At 38.8% G+C, this 25709-nt stretch overlaps 2 protein-coding genes across 5 annotated transcripts in view; both read right to left on the bottom strand.

The window, feature by feature from the left end:
- Positions 1-11700, bottom strand: part of usp2a (ubiquitin specific peptidase 2a) — a 32736-nt gene extending 21036 nt beyond the window's left edge. The window contains exons 1-4 of one of the 3 annotated variants that reach the window (XM_053646884.1): positions 11570-11696; positions 11418-11497; positions 4911-5002; positions 1208-1914 (exon numbers count right to left, since the gene is read on the bottom strand). In XM_053646884.1, coding sequence (XP_053502859.1) covers positions 1208-1870 — 663 coding nt within the window. In that variant the 5' untranslated portion in view covers positions 1871-1914; positions 4911-5002; positions 11418-11497; positions 11570-11696. Of the gene's footprint in view, positions 1-1207; positions 1915-4910; positions 5003-5484; positions 7077-11417 lie in introns of those variants that run through there. The other 2 variants (XM_053646886.1, XM_053646885.1) reach the window with 2 other exon arrangements.
- A 4649-nt stretch (positions 11701-16349) lies between these two features.
- On the bottom strand, positions 16350-25709 carry tbcela (tubulin folding cofactor E-like a). 2 transcript variants are annotated; one of them, XM_053646395.1, is made up of 9 exons: positions 25630-25709; positions 23203-23346; positions 22443-22609; positions 22168-22307; positions 21854-22035; positions 20187-20443; positions 19187-19313; positions 18985-19101; positions 16350-18003 (listed from the first exon to the last, which is right to left on the bottom strand). In XM_053646395.1, the coding sequence occupies exons 3-9, from the start codon at positions 22579-22581 to the stop codon at positions 17679-17681; spliced, it is 1287 nt and encodes a 428-aa protein (XP_053502370.1). In that variant the 5' UTR covers positions 22582-22609; positions 23203-23346; positions 25630-25709; the 3' UTR covers positions 16350-17678. The 2 variants fall into 2 exon arrangements, with proteins under 2 accessions (XP_053502370.1, XP_053502371.1); XM_053646396.1 differs by lacking the exon at positions 25630-25709 and adding an exon at positions 23694-23880.

Genomic DNA, 25709 nt, shown 5'->3' with positions numbered 1-25709 from the left:
ACAACTGTTACAAAAGGTGCAAACATTCACTGATGCTCAAGAAGGCAACATGATACATTAAGAGACAGGGGGGTGTAAACTTTTGAACAGGATGATCAGTGTAATATTTTGTTTAAAGATCTTATTATTTTCATGTAGTACTGCCCTTCAGAAGCTACATAAGATATTTCCAGAAGACAAAATCGTAAATTTACACCGAAATTTAAAGATTGTAATCTGCTGCTTCCGTTCAGAGTTTGAACTTCTGTAGAAATCTTAACAATATCCACGATGTCTCAGAAAAGTGTGCTGTGACATAATTAATCATGATATCGAAGTTCTAACAAGTAGCCATAATAATAAAATCCCAAATGAATTAAAATAGTACTTGGTCCCTTTAATACTGTTTCCTTTCTTTTGTGTGTGTGTGTGTGTGTGTGTGTGTGTGTGTTTTTGAATTTTTTCCCCTCGTTTTTTCTTTTTCTTCCAATTTTTCCACTGGCTCCGAGACACTTTTTCCACGATTTCAGGGTTTTGAAAAAAAAGGGTGTACTTGAAAATGTCAAGTGGCAATATATGTAGCTGAACACTTTGTCCAGAACATTCCACCATATGGTGTCACCCAAACTCAAGCTGAGTACAAATTATCAATCTGTGAAAAATATGGCAACACTTGGATAAAAAATAAATAAAAAAAATCTTTTGCTTGCCAGTCCTGTAATTTTGCTTCATATTTCTGTCACTTAATCACAGCAAACCGCAAAGTACGTTCTGTTATAGTCCTTTTTCTAATTCAGCAACAGTTACTTGAACACCATTAATGCGTACGCTGCAACACTTCAGTGCCATACGTCTGAGCAGTGACTCAACATTCTTTCCACCTGGAACAGTTCCCCTGGATACATTTGTACTCAGTCTTTTAGAAATATTCTTGGTTTGATTTAGCACATAAAGCACTGTGTGGAGATACTATTGTTGTATTGAACTGCTGTATATTTACAACAGCCCTAATATGCTCAAGAATAACAGTATCCTTTAAATACCCAAGTTTAAAAATGACCTCTGTTTTGATAATCTTACATTCCCTTTCCCAAAATAATGTCAGCGGGCAATGAATCTGCACTTACGTATCGTCGCAACAGTGCCCCTTAATGGAGCTCAAGTGCAAAAAAAAACAAAAACCCCACAGACAACACTGATGTTTAACTGAGAGTGCAGGAAAGCTTACCGGTTTCAATGTCTCCTCCCTGAGCGGCGAACTGGAGCGTCCGATGGAGGTGGAGAAACGGCTGCTGCTGCTGCTCAGGGCGTCCTGTGTGGAGCTGCGTGACATCCCGAAACCTGAGCGTAAGCTGCTGCTGCTGTAGGACTCAGTGGCATCATTTGTCCGGCTCCTGTATGCCTGCTTCAGACTGCTGCTGCTGCTGGACGTGTCACTGAGGGCGAGAGAGGACAACTCCCGTGTCAGGTCGCTCTGACTAACTGACTTTCTTCTGTTTAGGGAGACGCTGGACGACATGGGAGAGGTGGAGAGGTAGCTGGTCTGTGCCGGCGAGTAGCCGTAGGCCGAGTAGGCTGAGCCACCATTCAGTCCTGAACTGTAGCCCTTTAAGGGCGTGCGACTCAGGCTCTCGCTGCGCCGGCCGCTCAGCAGGTCAGTGCGAGGGATAGGACGGCCACGCTCAGGCTCTGAGGAGCTGTAATTCCGTGTGCGACTGCCGCTTGAGCTTAAGTAGCTAGAGGTGGAGTACGCTGTTGAGGGGGCTTTGTATGAGAGCTTGTCCCGATCGTAAGTCCCGAGCGAGGGCGTCAGGGAGGAGCTGTATGAGCTATAGTGGCTGGTATAAGAGGAGCCAGCATAGCGCTTGGCCGTGGAGGAGACGCGAGACATTCTGAGAGCTCGGACAGAGGAGAGACAGTGACAGGCCGCATCGACTGCAAAACAAGAATAATAATCGCCTTTATTTTCATTTTATTTTGCCTACTCAGGGTTATTTTACAATATTCAATAATAATAACAACTGTAACAACAATAACAACAACAACAATAATCATCATCATCATCAATATTACTAATCATTAATGACAAAGGTGATTATTATGAATGAATGAATGAATAACACAATATTACCGTTAATAATTAATTAACCGATCAATTTATAAATACAAAAAAAAACAACGGAATTTTGTTTCTACAATATTCATGAATATTTTGCAATAGAAACAGCACTAAAACATTCTATTTATTAACGTCAAGTCGAACAGTCACTCTCTCACTCACCAAACTGTAACAAACTTCCAATCGGAAACTATACGATCACCGGCTAAACATACTGGACACCCTGGTGTATTGAGAGTCCTGTGCTCTTAAAACCATTCAATTATTGATAAACATCACATGATTATTTTGAACATGGCACGTATGATATGCGTGTGTAAGCAGGGCTAGATTTTCTAAGGTGTGGCATTGTGAAGCTTTGCTCCGCCCACATTCTTCCAGGGAGGTCTGATGTGACTCGGGCCTGTGCACTGCAGACTCTTCTGCTTTTGTGTGTGTGTGTGTGTGTGTGTGTGTGTGTGTGTGTAACATGAGAGTCTCCTGAGCAGAGCTGTATGTTAAGGTGGCATAGCGTGTTCTCATGGAGAGTCAGGCTCTTGTTCGGGAGCCACAGTGGTGTCTGAATAAATAAAAGTATCTGGTGTTGTCGATCCGTGTCGGGTTCAGTAAAAAGGCTCCTATTTCTTTAACTGCTCTCGTTCGGGGTCTCTTTGCTCTCACTCTCTCGCTCCCTCGATGGCATGCATGCACATTTGCTGTCTTTCCTCTCTCTGCCTCTCTCTCTCTCCACAGATGCATCAATAATTCAGCACTTAGTTCTGGGGTAGGTGGCACTAGAGGCAGACCAAAACACATGGCATTCTAAGACTAGAGTTGAAAAAAATCCTCACCACAGAGGATACAAAAACCCGTAAGTCAATGTACTACGCTAATACCACCTTAGTTCCCTTAGTGTCCAAAGTAAACAAAAACTAACCGATAGCATGCAGCATTGTAGTCAGTATCTAAGGTACGTTTCCAAGCAAAACTATACTAAAAACATACATACAGACTTATTTGCCTAGTTTATTATATGCTCTGACCTTTGATATAAATTCAGGATATCTCTCCTGTTCTACACTGTACAAATATATTGATCAAAAATCTATTAATTTATGGCCTAAGGGCTTGTTGCTGTTGTTTACTATATAAATTCATTCATTCATCTCCAATAACTGCTTTATCCTGGTCAGGGTCATGGTGGATCCGGAGCTTATCCCGGGAGTGGGCATGAAGCAGGAATACACCCTGGATGTCCATCGCAGGGCACAATGCATACACACACACACACACTCAATCACACATAGGGGGAATTAAGAGTAGTCAGTTTGGCTGGGAGGAAACCAGAGAGAACCCGGAGGAAACCCCACACAGACAGTAACCCGAGCTCAGGTCTGAATCGGGAACCCTGGGTTCTCTTTTAATATAAGTCGTTTTACCATTTGCCAAATGATTTGCTATTTTTTTTTAGATGTTCTAAATGTTGTTTTAGATGTTCACTTCTTTTCGGACATTTTTGACCAATTCGATGTGTTGACGCGATTTCCGCCATAAACAGGAAGTCAGGGCGGGAAATATCAAGTGGCTCCTCCCCCTTATGAAATAGCCAATAGTGTTTACCTTACCTCACAGCCTGGTCTATAAGCCATACTTCACAGTCAGTGCCGAGGATTTTAATAATGTCGGTGGCGGGACACTTCAGATTCTAGAGAGCATTTGATTGGACAGAAAATCTGATGAGAAGCTGAAGTGCAGAATGATGCCACCAAAACTGCTGATCCATATTGGTCGTAGAGGGAGAGAGAGACTGTGAATTTTGAATGCATACAGTACATCTTCTAAATGCGAAATGTGTCTTTGTTATGGAGCACACTAGCTTATAGGTAACCTTAAGGCTAACATATTCATCCTAAAAGCCACAAAACCTCCATTACCAGTTTGTAACAAAACAACACAGATAACACTGCAGCTGGAGATTATAAAGAATGTTACACAAAAGCAGGCTAAACGATAATCGAAACCAGAGGTGTCCAGTCAAAAAACAACAAAAACTTGTCAAGTATTCAGTAGATAAACATCAAGCCAACTTCTAAGCATACCAGAGCAAGCTACTACTGTACACACTGAAGTAATGAAGTTTCAAAAATACTAAACCAACACAAGACACTCTGGAGGAATTTAATCCTTTCTTCACAGACCTGGAGGTGTTTTTTTCAGAACATAAACAATGCTTGTGGGCAGCATGTTCAGTACTTAAACCAAAAGTTTTAAGTAATGAAGTTCTCAGGCATGTCTATATTTACTCAGGAATATGAGCAGATAAGAGCTTGTGGTGTTCTTCATGGCCAAACTAAAGCCTTAGGTCAAGCTGTGAGTCTCTTCTCAGCTAAACCCAGCCTGCTGAGGCCAAATACACCCTGCATCTAACATCACAAACTTTAAATGTGTACAACGTTGCATGTTTGTTCTCTTTCTAGCTCTATTTGTAGCACAAAACAGTAAATACCACATGAAACACTGGTATTAAATTATATTTACATTAGTCATGCACTTAAAATGATTATGAGTCACTCAGAAACCTTTGCAATAGACACGTTTTTGATATAATACAAAAACATACGTTCGTCTTTTTTCATAAATTTTACTGACTTATATATTCATTTGTATATTCATTTGATTTAATAACCTAGATAAGCTCATTTGGTTGATCTGATCTAAGAAACAATGTGTTCAGAAATAATCTGTGACCCTCATCATTCGTCGAGTATGTGATCAGTGCCACTCGCTTCTCCGCATCACGTATGTTGGAGACAGGTGTTAGGTTAAGGGGTACCTGCTGTACGTTGAGCTGTTCTCAGTTCCAGTCAGTGGAAAAACAGAGGGTGCAGCTTGTCATATGTCCCATCAAACCTTCAATGCTCAATCCTGGAGAATTATAAAAACAACAACAACAACAACACACAAACAGTCAACATATATCAGGCCTTGGGAGCTTTGTTCAAACAAAGAAAAAAGATAAAAGGAGACAAGAAGACTATAATGTAGTCCAAGATAAGATATGAAGTCAAACTAATACATTGATATGCAATAAATTTGGATCAGCAGTCAGTTTGTCTCCTAAATTCAAGTAGCATGAGAAAATAAAATGTTGGTTGTTTCTATGTGAACCATCTGTGTGATATCGAAATATTATCAAAAACGGCACACTTCATGTTCAGAGCACAGCTGGAATACTTCAGAAATCCCTTGGTAAACAAACATTTTTAAATAAAACTTGACATAAAAGTAACGCCACTTGTTTCCATTTAAAAATAAATAATCCTACATGGTTCTCAAAGAGCAAATACTGGATTTTAAGAAAAAGTACAAAGTAATAAAGTACTTTACAGAATGGCTTTGAGGCTCACCAGTGGCGCATTTTGCAGTTAGACGGTGTGTCGTTTTGGAGGCTGTTGCCCAAGAGTGAGAAGACCAGGAGGATTGCATGAGCACAGTGATCCAGAATGCCAGAGATCGTGTTACCCTGATGGTAAATATAGCTGTTGCCTACGACCTCGCGCGGTCACTCAACACTTAGTGGCATTCCAGTCTGCTCTTAAAGGACTAGCATTGATGCTTTTTATGGGCAGGTGGGTGGTGCACCCCCCCCCCCCCACCACCACATTCTTGCTACAGGGAAAATAAGATCTGTTCATTTGTCATTATTGGTGCCCAGATAAGCACCATCCATCCATCCATCCATCCATGCATCCATCCATCATTTCAGCCCTTAGCCAAGATTCTTAACTAGCAGATGAATTCAGCACCAAGAGCAGATCTACAGAGTGGCAGGTGGTGGCAGAGATGAGATTAAGGTTTTGCAGCCTAGCACTGACTGGTCTTCCATCCAATGTGTGTCCAAATGAAGACATCCCATGTGTATTTACACACACACACACATACGCTTTCTGTTACCATCCAACCATGGACTTGGATGTAAGATTGACATGTGAAGCAAGTATATGAGGATGTGGGTATGTTTTTAATACAAAAGATTTTGGATGAGATTTCTGGTATTTGGCAGCTGAAAGTAAATGACTGCATGCTGGGGTAAGTGTGCACTGGACTGAATTCCAAAATGATAGCATATACACCGATCAAAACCGCTGAAAGATGACGTGAATGATATTGATTATCTCTTTACAGTGGCAGCTGTCAAGGGCAGCAAGTGAACAGTCAGTTTTCAAAGTTGATGTGTTGGAAGCAGGAAAAATGGGCAAGTGTAAGGAGCTGAGCTACTTTGACAAGTGCTATATTGCAATGGCTAGATGACTGGGTCAGAGCATCTCCAAAACAGCAGGTCTTGTGGGGTGTTCCCGGTATGCAGTGTTTAGTACCTACAAAAAGTGGTCCAAGAAAGGACAACCAGTGAACTGACGACAGCGTCATGGGCACCCAAGGCTCACTGATGCATGTGGGTAGTGAAGGCTAGCCCGTCTGGTCCGATCCTACAGAAGTGCCCATGCTGACCCCTGTCCACCACCGAAAATACATCCCTTCATGGCAACGGTATTCCCTAATAGTAGTGGCCTCTTTCAGCATGATAATGTGCCTTGCTGCACTAAAAAAATTGTTCAGGAATGGTTTGAGGAATGTGACAAAGAGTTCAGGCCGTTGACTTGGCCTCCAAATTCCCCAGATAACAATCAGATCAACAATCTGTGGGATGTGCTAGACAAACAAGTCTGATCCATGGAGGCCCCACTTCGCAATTTACAGGACTTAAAGGATCTGCTGCTAAAGTCTTGGTGCAGATACCACAGCACACCTTCAGAGATCTTGTGGAGTCCATGCCTCGACGGGTCAGAGCTGTTTTAGTGGCACTGGGTGGGACCTACACAATATTAGGTAGGTGGGTTTAATGTTATGACTGATTGATGTACATGCAGATCAGAAGTAGTTAAGTGACAAACGCAATGACAATAAATTGTCAAATGACAAGTGTGTCTCATTCAGCTATCTACAGATGGGCAACAAATTAAAGAAAAAGAGTGGTCTACAGGATAACAACGTCCCCACCCACAGCGCATGAGGGCTGAATGAATGGCCGATGAGGATAAAAATGACGCAAATCACACGCTCTGGCCTTCACAGTCACCAGATCTCAACACAATTGGATGATTTTGGACTGACGCACTCTCCACCACCATCATAAATCACAGAGTGAAGAAAAATCTTCTGGAAGAATGCTGTTCATCCTTCCAGTACAGTTCCAGAGACTTGTACAATACTATATGCCAATTTATTCTCTATTTTTTCTTTTAATTCGTCACCTGTATGTATCCTGTATGTATTTGCTCTTTGATTCCAAGACATGGCAAGGCATTTTACATTAGGGATGCAGGGATTTTAAGTTGCATACGTATGACGTGCACTATCTATATACTATTAATATTATTTTAGCAGTTAAAGGAATCAGTTAAAAGTCAGAGGTGCTGCAGCACCCTCAGCAAACATGCTTGAGTGTTCCTTGTTTTCATTACCGCTATTTTTTTCTATACTGTATGTACAATATTTACATTCAGCTTAAGGCAGAATTGGAAATGTTGATTTGAGTTGCAAACTGTGAATTAAAACCTGGCTTCGGTCATAAATTCAGTGTGATCAAATCAAGTTAAACAAAGACATCCAAATTCAGTTACACCAAATACTCTATAGAGTATTAAAGTGTACCTATTATGGTTTTGAAACGTGCCTAATTTTGTTTTAAAGGTCTCATACACTAGATTTACATGCATCCAAGATCAAAAAACACTTTAACATGCTCATAATTTTAATTGCAGAATTACTTTTTTCCCCCAGTGTCAAAAAAGACTCGTTTAATGATCCGTTCTAAAGGATTCATTCTAAACTCCTCCTTTCAGAGCGCATACTCTGCTATGATTGGTCAGATGACCCAGTCTGTTGTGATTGGTCTACTGCTGTCAGCGTGTTTCAAAAAGGAAACGCCCACTACCATAATGAGTTTCAGTTCCGTCTGTGTGTGAGCAGCTGATGAAGACCAGAGGCTGAGCTTTTTGTTACAAACCTACGTAGATGAGTATAGGAAGTAAGTCTGGAATTAATAACGACTCGTTTCAGCTGTTCAGAATCGGTTCCTTCTTTTGGGCGTCAATAACTCTGTTGGTCGTGTGCTTTGATTTTTGAAACTTTGCAGACTTTTTACATTCAGAAACAGCTCTATAAAGCACTACATGAATGGTAATATCTGAAAAACCATAATAGGTGCACTTTAATGCTCAAAAGCATTGCATGAGCTTGTTTAGTGAGCCATGTTAGATGCTGTTGTTTTTATTGAATGCTCAGTCTTTAGAGGATTATATTGAGAGTGCTCATGAACAGACAAACAGATGTGGTCCTTTACGAGGAAATTTTGATTAGATGCAATTAAAACAATCATGACAAAAGGATGACTACAATATGTGGAGTGGTCTGAGAAAACCCATCACATTGGATGATGTTGAGATTGAAGATGATTTATTTATTTTACATGCGTATAACATACTTTGAGGTGTCTACTTTAAAAAAAATAAATAAAAAAAAAGTAGATGTGGGAATGATGTGGATCCACATGATGTGGAAATGGTGTCAAAATGTTTTAATTACTTCTTAATCTTTGCAAATGGATGATCATGTTAGATAAAGAGCCAGGACAAGTTATGTGGTGGTACATAAAAAAAAGTCCAGTCTGTCCAAATATGATTTAAACCATGCTAGCTAAGAGTGATTTCCTAGCATAGTGAATTTGATGTTTAAATTTTTGGATAGCTCAAAGCAGAAGCGTAATTAGTTCAAAATGCAACAACTTTACATCTTATAGAGACGCATGCAAAAGAGAAACATATTTCAGTTCAAAAAGTCTGTAGAGTGTGAATAATGAAGGGTTTCCCCAGGCCACCACATATATAACCAACATGGCAAATCATTAATTAAACCAGCACAGATCTACCAGTGAACTTCATACTCACTTGACTTGAGTATTTAAAGAGGCTAGCCTGCTTGTGAGAGAAACACAATGACGATCAAATTTCTTGTCTGTGATTAGTTTTGTGGCAAGATTTGGGCGTATGAAATACCAGGGATGCTAAGTTTCGGTTTTGGGGTTGAAACCAGCCTGAGATCGGTATTGGATATGTTAGTTTATGTTCCAATTCACTCGAGTAGTTTATGCTATGAAAACTTATTTAGATTTTAGAGGACACAGCAATGATCATGCACGTGAACCCCTTACTTGTTTGTTTTATATCGGTAGGACAGTCTGATATGGTATTTTACACTGTGAAATCATCCTACCATTGCCTAATAAGAATCTTTGGCAAAGTTACACTGGATTATTTTACACAGTAACAGACTCGAAGCAGAAACCCGCAGTAGGAGTTTTCGATGTGGTAGTCTAGCCATCTCTATTTGGCTCTTGTCAAAGTCGTTTGGATCCTTCAACTTGCTCATTTTTTCTGCTTCCAACACATCAACTTTGAGAACTGACTGTTCACTTGCTGCCTAATATATCCCACACCTTGACATGTGCCATCGTTATGAGATAATCAATGTTATTCACGTCACCTGTCAGTGGTTTTAATGTTATGGCTGATACATCCCTACTCATCCCCTTAAGACCCAAGCTCCTGGAGGTATTAGATGAGGGTGTTATGTAGATGTGCAGGTAAATAAATGCACTGCAACCTGACAAACTTGGAGCAGCTTAAAAGCTTTGCAGCAGCAGCAGCAGCAGATCTCACTGGGGGAAAACCTTGATAGAAATCCAGGCAAACAGTAAACTGCACTGCAGTGAAAGACCCATTAAAGCACACCTATTATGGATGTTCAAATATTACCTTTCATGTAGTGTGTTATATATCTGTTCGTGAATGTAAAAAGTTTGCAGTGTTTCAAAAATCATTGAGATATTGACTACGTTTACATGGACAGCAGTAATCTAATCATTGACCTTATTCTGAATAAGACAATATTGTATTATTGTAGAATAAGGTGTTTACATGAGTTGCTTTTAGAATATCAATTTCATGTTCCCGTTTTACATGTTATAGAACATAGATCGATTAACGTCACACGTCATTACGTCCCCACGCCACGCCGTCGGACGTCCCTCCAGAATTTCACGTATCAACATAAAGTACGTCTTCATTTTGGGTGTTCCATTTTCTATTTTACGAAAGCTTCAAGTGCAGTTAATTATTTGTCGTGCTATACGTGCAAATAGACGACTGCTTGAAGCCACGGGTTGCATCCAAAACCACATACTTACCTACATATATTTCTCCTACTATATAGCAGGTAAGTACGTGGTTTCGGACGCAGCCGTTCTACCTTGTTTAGTGTCAAACGGTTGAGCACTGCCGTGTGTGATCGTGTCCTGTCGCAAAATGTGGTGAAAACTCCCACACGATGTTAATAGTGTGATTAAGGTGTGTACATGTCTGTAATACACTTTGATAATGCGACTAACACAGGAGTACTCCACACGTCCTAATTCGATTTGTGTTTACTTCGAATATGACTTTAGCCAGATTAAGGTCATCAATAATCGCTGTTTACATGGTAGTTTCTTAATCAGAGTATTATTTTAATCGGAATATTGTTGTCCATTGAAATGTACTGACTGACTCTCAAAATCAGGAACCGATTCTGAACAGCTGAAAGAGTCATCAGTAATTCCAGATTTGCTTCCTGTACTAACTTACATAGGTTTGTACCAAAAAGCGTTACACAACAGACTGGGACATCTGACCAATCAGAGCAGAGTATACTCTCTGAAAGGAGGAGTTTAGAATGAATCCTTTAGAACGGATCATTTAACGAGTCGTTTGTGACACTGAGGGGAAAAGGTAATGCTGCAGTTTAAATTATGAGCACATTAAAGTGTTTTTTTGACCTTGGATGCATGTAAATCTATTGTATGATAAGTTTAAAACAAAATTAGGCACGTTTCAAAATCATAATAGGTGCGCTTTAATGCTGTGATTAATTAACTCCTATAAACTATCTGTGCAGTTAACAATGTTAGGAGATTAATATTATAATCTGATATAAAACAGTAAAACCGCAAAGAATTATTGCTTCTTAGGCATGAAGCTTAAACAGCCCTTATCCTATAGCTATAAAGCTTTCTCTAGGACATTAGTTGTGGAGAAAAAGGAAGGCTAATCCAGTTCAATCACACACACACACACACACACACACGCGCGCGCGCGCGCACACACACACACACACACACACACACACACATCTTAGCAGGCTAACTGCAAACCGTGGGAAGTATGTGCGGCACAGCATTACTCACCACAAAGTGCACTGTATCATCTTCCTGTTCTCCTCCAACACACACAGCTCCCTCACACTCTACTCCGCCATTTTAACCTCCTACAAACACATCACGCAGAAATGATACACAAAGCCACATCGCTAATACACCAAAAAAGGAATTTAACGCACCTTGGCCTGTGTAAAATTCCAGGCTGTTGTGTCCTGATAACGGTTCTCTCACTTTAACTCTGACGTCAGAGGCCCGTCCGATAAGTTGATTGGTTTAAATCTTTCACTCAAACGTCAGTCTGTGGCCACGCCCACAAGATCACCCTGGTGACTGAAATAAACACTGCATTGTTCTCAAGTGGTGGATCTGAAATATCTTTTTCTTCTTCTTCTTTTTTTTTTTTTTGAGAAATAGTATTATGACTATGTATTAATGATAATATAGAGTAGACTTCCACAGACATACAGTATAGGTTTGTGGACATCTGACTGTAATACTCGTGTGCTTTTTGAACATCCCATTCCTGATTTAATCCCCCTTTGCTGTTATAATAATCCTGGGGTGCAGTCGGTCATCCCAGTTCATCTCAGTGGTGTTCAGGGGTTGAGGGCAGGGCTCTGTGCAGGAAACTCGAGGTCTTCCACTCCAACTTCAGCAAACCATGTTGTCATTGTCATACCGGAACAGGTTTGGGCCCCTCAGGCCCATTATCTAAAATGCAAAGACATTTTAGACAATTGTGTGCTTCCAACTTTTGGGAAAGGCTATAGTCTATAGTCATGTGTCCACACAATTTATACATTCTCATATATATATATATATATCGTAAAACCAGTAGTAATAATATAGTAGTAATGGTGTGTATATATACACACTCATCAAAAAAAACAAACATCCTCTCACATTCAACTACTTTTATTTCCCGCAAATTTCTTAATGTGTGCAAATATTTGTATTAACATAAAAACATTCAACTACTGAGACATAAACTGAACAAGTTTCACAGACATTTGACGAGCAGAATAATGAGTAATGAGTAATTACTATAATTGAATAATGAGTCCCTGAACAAAGGCGGGGTCACTATCAAAAGTAACAGTCAGTATGTGGTGCTCACCAGCTGCTTTAAATACTACAGTGCATCTCATCCTCATGGACTGCACCAGATTGGTCAGTTCTTGCTGTGAGATGTTACCCCACTCTTCCACCAAGGCAAGTTCTCGATCATGTCTGCGAGGACACATGGTTACATATAATTTTCCACTGCAAGGACGATAAGCTGTCCTTCCTCTCTCCCTGCAGTAGGATTATGGCATATTCACGTAGGTGAGCAAGAACCCTAGGCATCTTTGATCTGGTGAAAGGTCTCTTTAGTGTCCTGAGTTATTGTAAATGTTACCTTAATTGCCCACCACCTGTAAACTGTTCGGGTCTTAAGGACTGTTCCACAGGTGCATGTGCAATAATTGTTCATGATTCATTGAACAAGCATGAAAAACATAGTTTAAACCCTTTCCAATAAAGATCTGTAACGCTTATTTGGAATTTTACAAAATTACCTTTAAAATACATCTCCTGAAAAAGGGACGTTTCTTTTTTTTCTTTTTTCTTTTTTTGAGTTTATATATATATACATTACCAGTGAAAAGTTTGGAGACACTTGACTGAAATGTATCTCATGATCTTAAAGACCTTTTGACCTGAAGGTGTATGAGTAAATGTTTGAAATCGGTGTTGTAGACAAAAAAATATTTGACACATTAATTTCTTTCATTAGAAAACTAACGTTATTTACAAACATTTTAAATTTTTTTAAATGGACGATTTGGAGCAAAATATTCAGAAAAGCAGCCAATAAGTGTCCAGCATAGGTGGGAAAAAAGAATGAGTGTTTCTAAACTTTTGACGGTAGAGTGTGTGTGTGTATATATATATATATACATATATATATATGTATATATATATATATATATATATATATATATATATATATATAGATCAATAGATAGATAGATAGATATAGGCAGATACCCTGTGAACCTTTCTGGCAAGCTTTCAAAAGATATATATATTTTTTGAAAGCTTGCCAGAAAGGTTCACAGGGAATCTGCCTGATACTAGAAGTGTGCATTGTATTTTTACTTTCACGTGAGTGAAAGTGAGTGGAAGCTTATGGGACAATGTAAATTTTCATTTACATTCATTCAATCATCCTCAGTAACTGCTTGGTCACGGTCATGGTCCTTTAAATTAGGTTTTATATTTCAGCTAATAGAACCAACCAATTCAATAGAAAATATTGCAGGCAGGTACACACAAAAATGATAATCACCCAAGTGGGATTAGAAAAACCTCCTGCATACTAATTATGAATTCAAGTAGATAAAGGACAGGGTGCAGGGCGCAACTCTGTGTTAACGCCCATGGTTCTGTAATGGCCACATATGGATATGATGGTCAGGCGTGCACAAACTTTTGGCCATATATTGTATATTTGGAACACTAAACAGATGCAGGTACATATAGCGACATCTCAAAAGCATAGTTTCTACTCTCAGAGTTATGGACAACTTTTGGTCATTGTGGGAAACACTGCTGTCTCATTTTTTTTTTCTTTAATGGAGACTTTGGGTGTGTGTGTGTTTGGGGGATTGTGAGAGTAAACAAAACATGCCAATGCTTTGAAGGATGTGAACTAGAACGGAGTAACGTTAGTCAATTGCGAATCTGTTTTTAGAGGATTTAAACCTAATATGGTGAACAAATTATATTATAGAACTCAGGCAATTTTACTGGGGCTATCTTATACAGTGTGGCAAGTAATAATCTGAAAAGACCTTTGTAATATCACAGTCTAAAACTGGATTTAAAGAGAAGCAAATCAGTAAATGAATCACATGTAAATGAATCAATAAATTAAAATGGAGAAAAAAAAAAAGCATAGTTTCGTCTGTTCATGATTTGCTTTTATATGAACATATCTTGGTTAACTATGGTAAACATGGTGTACTAAAGCCATGATTAATTTTCCAAGGGTTATTGATGCCAAATGTGGAAAAAATGAAATCTCAAAATTATAAACATCCCTCAGAAATCTAGTTTATTTCCCATCAACCTTCATGGAATTTCTTTCATCATCCAGAAAATCACTTATAACTCAATGCAAACAGATTGAATAAACCTTCTTTAAGCAACAGCATATTAGTTAACATGCATGTGAATTGGTGAGTGGTGGAAGCAAAAACAAACCAGTCACATTCGAATTGAAAGTCACACTGCTGTTTATGCAGGGATAATCCATTCAGTCAGGGTTTCAGTGCTCAGGTTGATAGAGAATAAATGCATTCAATAGGCAGAGTAAAATAGGTTGTCTTGTGTGTTACAATATACTGTATTGTTTGAGACCCTTCACAAAATACGTTCATCATAAAGTTAAATAGATATGGAAAATTCTCCTTTAATGTTTAAAGCAAGGTTTAAGAATAGTATCAAAATAAGGGGAAAACTAAATGTAGCTCTGATGTAAACTTGACAAAAATTAAATGAAAAATTAAATAAATTAATTTATTAAATGAAAAATTAAATAAATTAATTTAAGAATAACTCCGTCAACAAATTGTTGGAAAATATATAAATGAACACATTTTTACAAATGCATCCTGCTAATGTAAATGAAAAACACATAACACCAGAATACCATTACAGTGCAATGAGCAAAATCAACACAGCATCCTTTTCATTATCCATTACCACTTAAAAAAGGGATCATATTAACGTCTGTCGTTAAACACCTTCAGTGTGAATTTGATTCACTTCCTTTCTGGCTTCAACATCGATGTACTGGGTACAAGCATGGCAACTGTGTATAAAATTTTATGTGTAACTTAAAAATCTACAGTGTTTACTTATAGCTGAACTAGGTTAACATCTGAAGCCAAAGAATCTGCTCCAACTACTTTTTTTTTAAATTTTATTTTATTTAAAGGGAAACTTGTTTTATATGGACAAGTCCCTGAATTGAATATATCCTACAAAGCAATTAGTTTTTATCTTCTCTTCAAATATGATTATGTGGTTATACAGATTAATTCAAATTTCGATTATTTCTCTAACCAACTACTCGCTGCAATACTATTATATGCAATCTATAAGGTATAGAAGATGACGACACATTACTTTGTTATGAAATATGATTAGGAGAATTTACTCCTAACCATTTAGAGAAAAACAAAACAAAACAAGTGTACAAATCACCACAGTTAACACCACGCTTCGTGTTCATTGGGATTCCTAGCTAAAATTTCAAGATTAGTTCCTCACACAGACTTCCATGTATCCTCTAAGCTTGGAATTACCAACACTGAACTTCAGTTGCCCATTTAATGACTACATAGATACAAGAACAGTGTCTGTCATCAATAATATAAACATAATATATGATCGTTATATCATAAACTTAATTACCTCTAGTATAATAATTTTTATAACTACAAAAAACAAGAAATAATCTTCTAGTTCTCACCAAAGAGAACGCTATGCAGTAATCAATAACCACAATAAAACAATAAGGGAATGTAAAGGAGTTGCATTGAAACCCTATAAAAATTATTCAGGTTGTAGAATTGAGATTAATCTAAGAACTGCAAATCCTTGTCTATGGATAATAATACTAATGCTAAAGCACACATCTACTGAAATTTAATGGTAATTATTATAGAAATCTGCTACCCAAATTCTGACATGGTATTAATGTAAATTGTCAAGTTCTAATATTGACCTCCCACTCCATAAAGCATTCGCTGCAATCAATTTACTATTTAAAAAAAAAAACAAAAAAACATGACAAACACTGTTATACCCTGAAAAATTCCTAACCTTTTCTATTCAACATGAGGTTAAATATACGAGTTTTTTTAATGAAAAATATTTTTGTAAGAAAAAAAACTGTAAAGTCACGCATGGAGCATATCACATATTGTATTTTCCTTATATACGTATGTATATATTCTACAGCATTGTCTTTAATTCCAATCGAGTCAACCAAACTATAAAGAAATTAAGCAAATTGTCTGAGTTTGATTTAAAAAGAAAAAGGAAACAAATTAAGAAAAATGCAGCTGAAATCCACTGCACCATTGACTGCACTTCAGGAGGTAGGAATTGCATGACAATATATATGATATAATTCAGGTTATTACTTATGTTCCAACCTTACACTATACTTTATAGACACTATAGACGTACCTCTATTACTTTATAATGCCTGCGTAGGCACATATTTCTTTGATTTAAAATGAGCAAATATCCATTCATCCATCCATTTTTCTACAAAGGGTGACAGGGAGCCTGGAGCCTATCCCAGGGATCTCGGGGCACAAGGTAAGAACACCATAGACAAGGAACACCATAGACGGGGGGCCAACCCATTGCAGGGCACACACACACACACACACACACACACACACACACACACACACACACACACACACACACACACACACACACACACAACTACGGACAATCTGGAAATGCCAATCAGCCTACAACATGTGTGTTTGGACTTGCGGAGGAAACCGGAAAGCACTGGGAGACCATGCAAACTTCGTGCACACAGGATTCAAGTGGTACAAGTATAATCTATTCAGATAACCACCAGGGTAGACATTAACTTGCAGTGTATTCATGCACAAACCAAAAATTACAAAATAAATAAACTCATTTATCTTTAGCATGTCCCTCCTTATTATACTGTCAGATTACTAATTACTGTCGAACGTTGTGGCCTGAGAGTTATGCTATACATATACCATCTACAAATCCACCATTTTCTCCTTAGGACAATCACGGGGTGTCACTCCTTTTCTCCCTCCTGCGGCAAACTACAATATAACTGGTGGCAGATGATTGTCAAGTTTCACAGGATGCACTTTTTGAACTAGCAAAGCTCTTTTGTGCTTTCCTTTTAAAGAAACAGGCATTTACTAAACAGTTAACCGCAAACCCCATTCATGGTCAAAGGCAACATAAATGACGAAAGCCAAATGTACGGCATGTCAACAAACGCAGCGGCACACACACTGAACAGCAATGTGAGCTGCAAGATGCCCTTTAATACACAATGTAATGTCTCTAAAATTCAAGGCGGTCTGAAAAGCCTATATATATATATGTATATATATATTTATTTTTTTTGGAATCATGTCTCACACACATTGTGGAGTCTATGGCGTGTTAGTATAGACACAAATTATTCCAGCGCAGTTTCATCTTATTCCTTATACCAGTCACTCATTTGGTCTTGGGCACCACCAGGAGCTCGTCCCCATCCCGAATGCTGTAGGAATGCAAGGCCCTTGTGCTATACTTCATCTCTTCAGGCCCAAAGGCTGAGTGCATGTCCTTGTCAATGTAGTAGAGACGCATGTTAGTGACTGAGAGTCGCACCACTGCTTTCAGCTGCTTTTTCAGCTCAGCCACGGTCTGGTCCAGCCGGATATTCATCTGCTCTACCCGGTCCTCACAGCGCACTTCCACCTTAGCGTGGCAGCGCGGCCGCAGGTCGATCTCGGCCAGTGGCGCCAGCTTCCCGTACTTCGTCACCAAACAGTGATATCTATCATAAAAATGCACAGGAGTGTGTCAGATACATTTATTTAACATCTATACACATAATTACATGTTGTAATCACAAATGCAATCGTGTTTTTACAATGCCTTTCAAAATTAGAGACACCATTTATGAAAATAATAAAGACAATATAGAAATGATAACATTCGGTGGTTAATATGGGGATGCTATACAGAATTATTTAAACACACTGGAACGAACGCATTTATCAAGCTGCATACAAACACATTTATTCTTAACCTACAAGAACTTGGGGATTCCTGAAAATCCAGTTAGGTCAGAAAAACATTCGTATATCTTACGAGAGCTTTTGAGTTTGTGTGAATTCAAATTCAAATCATATAACTGCCATGAGTTACTGCAGTTTCACATATATAGATTATGCTGTCAAGCTTAAATGGCTGAGTAGGGAAGTGTAGGGAAGAGTATGGCTGAGTAGGGAAGTGTAGGGAAGAGAGTGTAGGGAAGAGTATGGCTGAGTAGGGAAGTGTAGGGAAGAGTATGGCTGAGTAGGGAAGAGTATGGCTGAATAGGGAAGAGTATGGCTGAGAAGGGAGTAATAACAGACTTTTTCAGTAATAGCGAACAAGGGTGGAGACCTCACTGCTCCTTTATATTTGTTTGTGCAGGTGTACTGTTCTCTTCAACGCATACTACAGCTACAAAGCCACGTGCATTTGCAAAATATCTGGTTTGCTGCAACACAAAACAACATTCTGTTCTTTGTCAAAACTATACACTCGCTGGCCACTGTAATCACATTTCCCCCCATTCTGATGTTTAATGTGAACGTTAACTGAAGCTCTTGATCTGTATTTGCATGATTTTAACAAATTGTTCTGCAGCCATGTGACTGGCAGAGAACTGCATGAATAAGAAGGGGTGCAGGTGTCCTATTAAAGTGGCCGGTTAGTGTACGTTATAACTGAGCTCCAGCACATTGGTTCTGAGCCCCTCTCACTGGACCTGTGAGGAAGCTCCTCTTCAGAGTGATCCCGATAATAACGGATGAAGAACCTCTCAGCATCCTCACGTTCTAACTCTGTAACAATGCTCCCGTTGAGGCAAGTCACTTGAGGCAACCTGAGACAGGAACACAAAGGTACTGAGAGTTCTACAGGTAATGGCTGAACTTCTACAAGTAGCAGAGTGCTAATGAGAAACTTACTGAGCTATCATGAGACTGCGCCCCTCTGTGTTAGTGTAGGTCTCCAGCAGAGGAATGCCCCGCAATCTCACTTCCTCCAGCTTGGGTAGAAAATTTAACTTCTCTATGTCTTCCCATCGACTGAGACCTAAACAAGCATGTAAGCAATATTAGAGATAGTTGAGTAAAGCTGTATTTGGGTTAAATTTATGGAACAAATTTGATACAATATAATACTTTTCTTAACGTGTATAAAAATGCTGGCAATACTTAATGAAACTGGAAAATGATGAAACATTTGTATGATATGTGATACGTATCATGATATAGAAGTTTCCTAACAAACTTTGCCAGAAGAACAGCTGTGTTGCATTTAAATAGGAAAAAAACAAAAGAAAGACAGTTCAGTGATAAATAGTGTTATCTCTATTGTTGTGAGATTGTGTGACAGAATCCAGGTAATGCCACAGCCATGCTCTCTGATTGGGAGGGATGCCATTATTCTCTCCTGTCAATCAAAGTGACAATAATCTTGGGTGATATCCTCTGACTTTGTTTAGCTGCCCTATGACGTAGCATGAGCAGCAGCATCAAAAGTTGCACAAGTTGACTTCATGCGTCTCAGAGGAACTATACGTGAGCCCTCATCCTCGCTGGTTACTAGTGCTGCATCGCAATTTGCCACTATACGATACACTAAAAGTATGTACTCTTTTTGTGAAGAAAAAGTACATACTTTTGAGTGTGTAGCAAAGGTGATTAGTTCTGGGACATACCAACACTTCAGGTAACGAAAGACAACGTTGTTGCCTAGTTACACACACTGTCAGTGTGAACAAACTCCTCCTTGTATTTCGGCTTTTCTTCATTCATAATTCCTTAAATAATTTCATTTACCATTCCCTTGATGTATTTTTCCACGTTTCATTTACACCTCTCTAAAATGCACACGTGAATTCGGCAAAGCAAAACCCCGCCCCTTACAGAAATATTTCATGATAGGTTTTATGAGAAACCATACCCGAGTTGTGCAGATTGATGCTACGCAGATTAGGAAAGAGTCGGCGAAGATTGTCCTCAGAGTCAAGAATGGAGTTCAGGTTGTTGTTAGCCAAGACGAGCGTGTCGAGGGAGGGGAATATGGTGCCGAACTTGCGCACCTCGCTCCAGTCCTGCAGATTGTTGTCTGTAATGTGCAGCAGCCGCAGAGAAGGACATGGAGTGGCAGACACCATCACAGTGCTGTACTCGTTAAGGCACAGGAAAAGCTCCTCCAATCTAGAGGACACACATGCATGCATGTGAGGACTTTACATTTTTACTGTCAGCTATAAAAAAAAAAAAAAAAACCCAGTGACTAACTGACTGCATGAACAATATAGTCATCATAAAAGGATTGAGAATGAGTTCATGTGTGTTGTTAAAGGGCCTTGACCTTCAGCAGCAAATCAACCATTTCCAACAGTATTCAAAGCAGGATGGAAGATACAGTCATAAAAATCTGGTACAAAAACCTGATCAGTTTCTTGTAGGACACTGGTACGATGTCAGTATCAGACAGATATTTTCTGTACATTCTTTAAATCTATAAGACAATAAACAGAATTAAACGTTTTTTTTTTTTTTTTTTATAATTGAAAAATTTTAATTTGCTGGTTTGGCTGACACTTTTATCCGAAGCAATTAAGACACCAAAACGGAGTACTTGAAGGTTAAAGATCTTGCCCAAAGAAACCAACATGGCAGTTTGTTAGCACTGGGTTTTAAACTCTGTCTGATCAGTAGCCCAAAGTCTTAGCCAATGAGCCACAACTTACCAAAACACTGCTCACTGAGTAATGATCTGATGGATCTCACGGTCATGACAAGGCCAATACGTTTTTAACCAGCCTTTTTACCTTGCAGTACTGCATGTGGGTGAACCTGACGAGCATTCCTTCTTATGCTCAGTATACACTGTTCAGATCAGCAGCTCAAGTGTTTATCTTGTGGGGCGGCTGTGCCTCAGGTGGTAGTGCAGGTTGGCGGTTCGATCCCCGGGCCACACGTTTCCACATGCCGAAGTGTCCTTAGCAAGACAAGTTGAACCCCAAGTTGGTCCTGATGGCAGGCTAGAACCTTGCATGGTAGCTCTGCTGCCATTGGTGTATGAGTGTGTGAATGAGGCACAGTGTAAAGCGCTTTGTAGAACCGCTAAGGTTAAAAAGCTCTATATAAGTGCAGACCATTTACTATTTATCGGTCATGGACAGTCCAGGGACCCCTGTTTAAACAGAGCCCCTACCGTGACATGTGTCTCTTAGGATATTCTTTTAGGGTGATGAATATCACCATCATCTTGTCTATGTGCACACTTGCTGAGATCTTACAACAGTCATAACACGGCCAAATAACATAGTATGAAAGTGAAATAGCGATATAAACATGACTTATAAACTTATAAAACCATAAAGTCTATAAAGCCGCTCCCAGGATGCGGTTTTAACTGAGACTTAGTTTATAAGTAAACTTTTATGTTCTACATTGTTGCAAATAAGGAAACAGTAAACAACATATCAAAGCATAACATAGCATAACATAAGCATAATAAGATCTATGCAATTGATATTCAGTACGCCCAAGATGTTTATATATTGATGTTTTTAGTCAAAGAAATGCAACATATTGGGAGTTCTGTAGTGATCTTACTCAGGCATCGCTCGTGTGAAGGCGTGGACGACGTCCCAAGAAATCTGAGTGTTGTTGAGGACGAGGCGGTGAACTCTAATTAATGCCTCAGCACAGAACGACTCCAGCGCTGCGTCACTCAGTGGGTTTGAGCTAAGGTTCAGGCATTGCAGGTTTGGAATGTTCATAACAATCTTACTGATCTGAACAGAGGCAAGTGACAGAGTTAATAATCGACAGTGTAACAGAAATTGTACTGGTTATGTGTGGCAATGAGTTGCCATGTTTCATACTGCCATACATTCGTGGCCAGCGCAAATAAATGAGACAGCTACCTCATTCCAGTCCTGGAATTTGTTATGAGATAAATCCAGTTCAACCACATGAGCACAAAAAGCTGCGATCTCTCCTTCATCCCCTGCTAGGCTAATTCCACAGCCATTCAGGACCAGCACACTGGGCAGGTTCAGTCTGTCTGGTAGGGTAATAAAATATACAGCCCTTTCATTCACTTATCTCTAGACTTTATACTAAGAACCACAGACTGAGCTCATATAGCAACAATGCTGACTGACTCACAAATGGTTGTCAGTGTCTAACTTGGTCATACCTTTCATAGGAGAGCCCTGATGGCCAGTCGGTACAACCACCCCCATGCCAGGGCCCCGGCGGTAGGGGAAGTTCTCAGGGCTGTATTTCTCACTCATCACTTGCATAAACGTGCGGCCTTCCCCCTCAGGTGCCTCCATGGCCCCGTCCCACACACCCCACCAACTACTGCTCATTAAAAAAAAAAAAAAAGAAAAAAAAAAAAGTTAAAGAAAATTTTAAATACTCTTAAAAACAGTTCCTCTTAATATTTACTCAATGCTTCAAACAGAATCAAATTAATGATACAAATCTCAGTTAATCTGTTTCTTAGACATTGGTTCAAGTCATCAAATCAGCCTGACTGTCCTTGCAGAACTACTACTTCTGTTGTCTCACTGATTTCCCGTCACAACCATGCTCACCTGTTTGGGATTTCTTGATTAGTTGTTCTATTTAAGCTCCTTGTTTTCTCGCCTTGTTTGCTGGATGTGGTTGTTCTCTTATATTTGTTATTGCTTTTGTTCATGCACTGTGTTTTGATAAGTTAGTCCTTTTTTTTCTTTGGGTTTATTTTCTACTTTACCAAGTTTCCGACAGTCCTGGTACCTAGTGTGTTTATTCCTCGTGTTTGTTTCCTTGAGCCTGTTCCCTGTGTCTGTCCGTAATAAAGGAAGTTCTGCATGGACTCTCCTCTGTGACAGTCAGGAAATATGGGCTGTTTCTCATCTGTATTTATATATATGTCTACAGTTCTGACAGTACTTACAAAGCAATCTTACCTGTCGTAATGTGCAGTTCCACAAATCTGTAACAGCTTGAAGTGGCTGGCCACTGGCGAAGGAGTGAGCGTGTCCTGAAAAGCCACTCCGCTCGCTATTTTTTAAAGGTGTGATTAGATATAAGAGGAGGGCCTGTAGAAACTCCTGGAAAAACAATCATGGGATCAGTCTTCCTGAAACAAGTGCTAACTTTAATTGAGATTAAGATATGTGCAAATAAGAAACGAATTTCAGTTCAGGAAAGCTGCTAAGTTTCAGAACTACAGTCATGGGGAAAAAGAAAGTAAACCCTCCTTCAATTGTATGTTTTTATTCATCAGGACCTAAAACAATATTGTAAAGATGAATGGGACAAAATACACTATTTTTTTTTTTTTTTAATTTGAGGACATTTCCAGTGGTACCAACCCACATCTTTCCATTTTGGACTGAATTTTGGCGACGTTTACATTTATCTTATTTGGCTGACACTTTTATCCAAAGTGACTTACAAGTCAGATAACTGAGCAGTTGTGTGGTCTTGCTCAACCCAATGCCTTAATCACTGTGCCACCAGTCAGTTGCTAAGTAATGCGAAACAACAAAAGTAATTACAATATGCTTCAACACGCGCTGTATCTATGCTCAATGGGGGGGAAAAAAGCATTGACAGTTAACAATATGTAATCCCAGCATAAAGTGCTGTGGATCGGACTTGAAAATATATATTTTTAGGTCACTACTACTGTACCCCCACTGATACTCAGTGTCAGATCTGTACATCTATTCTGTCTCAATTTATTTAATTAACCTCTTCTGATCAGTAAATATACTCCAAGGAAAAAAAAAGTCTTATATTATTCTATTTTAATGGTCTTAACTCAAAATTAGCAAGTCAGAAAATTAGCAAGAATGAAGCAAACGTCTCAGGACCTCCTGTGCCACCATTTGCTCGTTTACTTTTGCTGCAGTGAACCATTTAGTTCGTGTATGCAAAGATAAAATCATGATAATGATTAACATGTTAGGTGTAAAACTCAAACTAACATGTCTGGGTGTACAAAATTTAAATAAAGTGAAAATAAAAGAAATGGATGAAGGAATAAAATCAAAAGTTTACCCACAGTGCTTAAACAAGGGAAAAGCCATCACCTATTCAGTTACTTTATCTATTTGTTTAATTCTTGCTAATTTCCTGAACAACGGTTTTACTGCTAATACCAAAAACAGCTTATTATATTGCCATTTTGGGCTTGGCCCATTTTAATTTATTTTTTTGTCCAGGAGTGTACGTGAAGGTCAAATTAAAACATTGTGAATGACTAGATTATATTACACAGAATACTGTAAAAAATAAATAAATAAATAAATAATAAAGCAAAATTAGTTAAATCTCTTTACATTAGATGGGAAAAGGTTAACAAAAATGGATTCAATAAGCATGAGATGGAATGGAAAAAAAAGACATGTCTGACAGTCGGCACGGACAGGGCAGCCTCACAGCTCCAGGGTTCCCAGAGTTCTCCCCGTGTCCATGTGGGTTCCTCTGGGTTCTCTGGTTTCCTCCTATCACTCAAAAACATGCTAGTAGGTGTGAATGAGTATGCCCCCAATGTTCCCAGGATAAACTCTGGAAACCCCACAACTCTGTGTGTATACACACACACACACACACATATACATACATATACATATACATATATATATATACACATATACATATACATATATATATACACATATACATATATATATATATATATATATATATATATATATATATATATACATACACACACACACACACACACATACATACTATAATATATATTACATATTATATCTAAATATATCATTATATATATATACACACACGCACATATACATATTGATTAAAATAGAAATGTAATAGTGTTGTGATATATTCGTCATGTATATTTGTCCCTACAAGGATATCCAGTGCCTTCGTTTGAAGAGCGTTGGACTAGACCTGAAACAATAAACATCCTCCTTTGGTTCCGTCTGTAATTTTTTTTTTTTTTTTAACTGTCATTTATTCGCCAGACATTTTAAAATAATTTTTAAAAATGTAAACACGTGTAAAACAGTAGCATTATCTAGCATAGTGTTTTAGGAAAGCTAACAAGCTAGTAACTGGACAGCTAAAAGGAGTTAGCTTGGCCTACTAACAAGACTGAAGTCCGTTATACATCTGGTTATAAATGCATGGCCAGATGTGCGAGCGGGTGCGTGTACATAATCCTTCAACTACCTGCGCATTTCAAACAGAAACATTTCCGAGCCACCGCAGCTCAGCTTTTATATAAATAACCCGCACGTCACATCAACAACAGCGATTTCATCCAACAGACAAAAAAACCCACATACAACAACAATCAAAACACATCTTAATGAAGTGGGTCTAATGGTAACTAAATATATATTTACTGTAATCGCTAAGAGGTTCCGCTTTGCTCTTGTTGTGGATGTTGCAGCCGTTACACTGAGACACCTGTACAGGAAGTGAC

Source organism: Ictalurus furcatus, chromosome 17, assembly GCF_023375685.1.
Source record: "Ictalurus furcatus strain D&B chromosome 17, Billie_1.0, whole genome shotgun sequence".
Classification (NCBI taxonomy): Eukaryota; Metazoa; Chordata; class Actinopteri; order Siluriformes; family Ictaluridae; genus Ictalurus; species Ictalurus furcatus.
Note: the sequence above shows the minus strand (reverse complement) of the source record. Positions and strands in the feature narration are given on the sequence as shown.

What these genes read in the sequence shown, in the direction of transcription:
- tbcela (XM_053646395.1), bottom strand. Translation starts at nt 22,581, where the DNA reads ATGGAGGCACCTGAGGGGGAAGGCCGCACGTTTATGCAAGTGATGAGT. An exon ending in TCAGGGCTCTCCTATGAAAG is followed by an intron (nt 22,308 to 22,442) that starts GTATGACCAAGT and finishes TTACCCTACCAG; the next exon opens with ACAGACTGAACCTGCCCAGT. An exon ending in GAAGAGGAGCTTCCTCACAG is followed by an intron (nt 18,004 to 18,984) that starts GTCCAGTGAGAG and finishes TTTTTATGATAG; the next exon opens with ATATCACTGTTTGGTGACGA.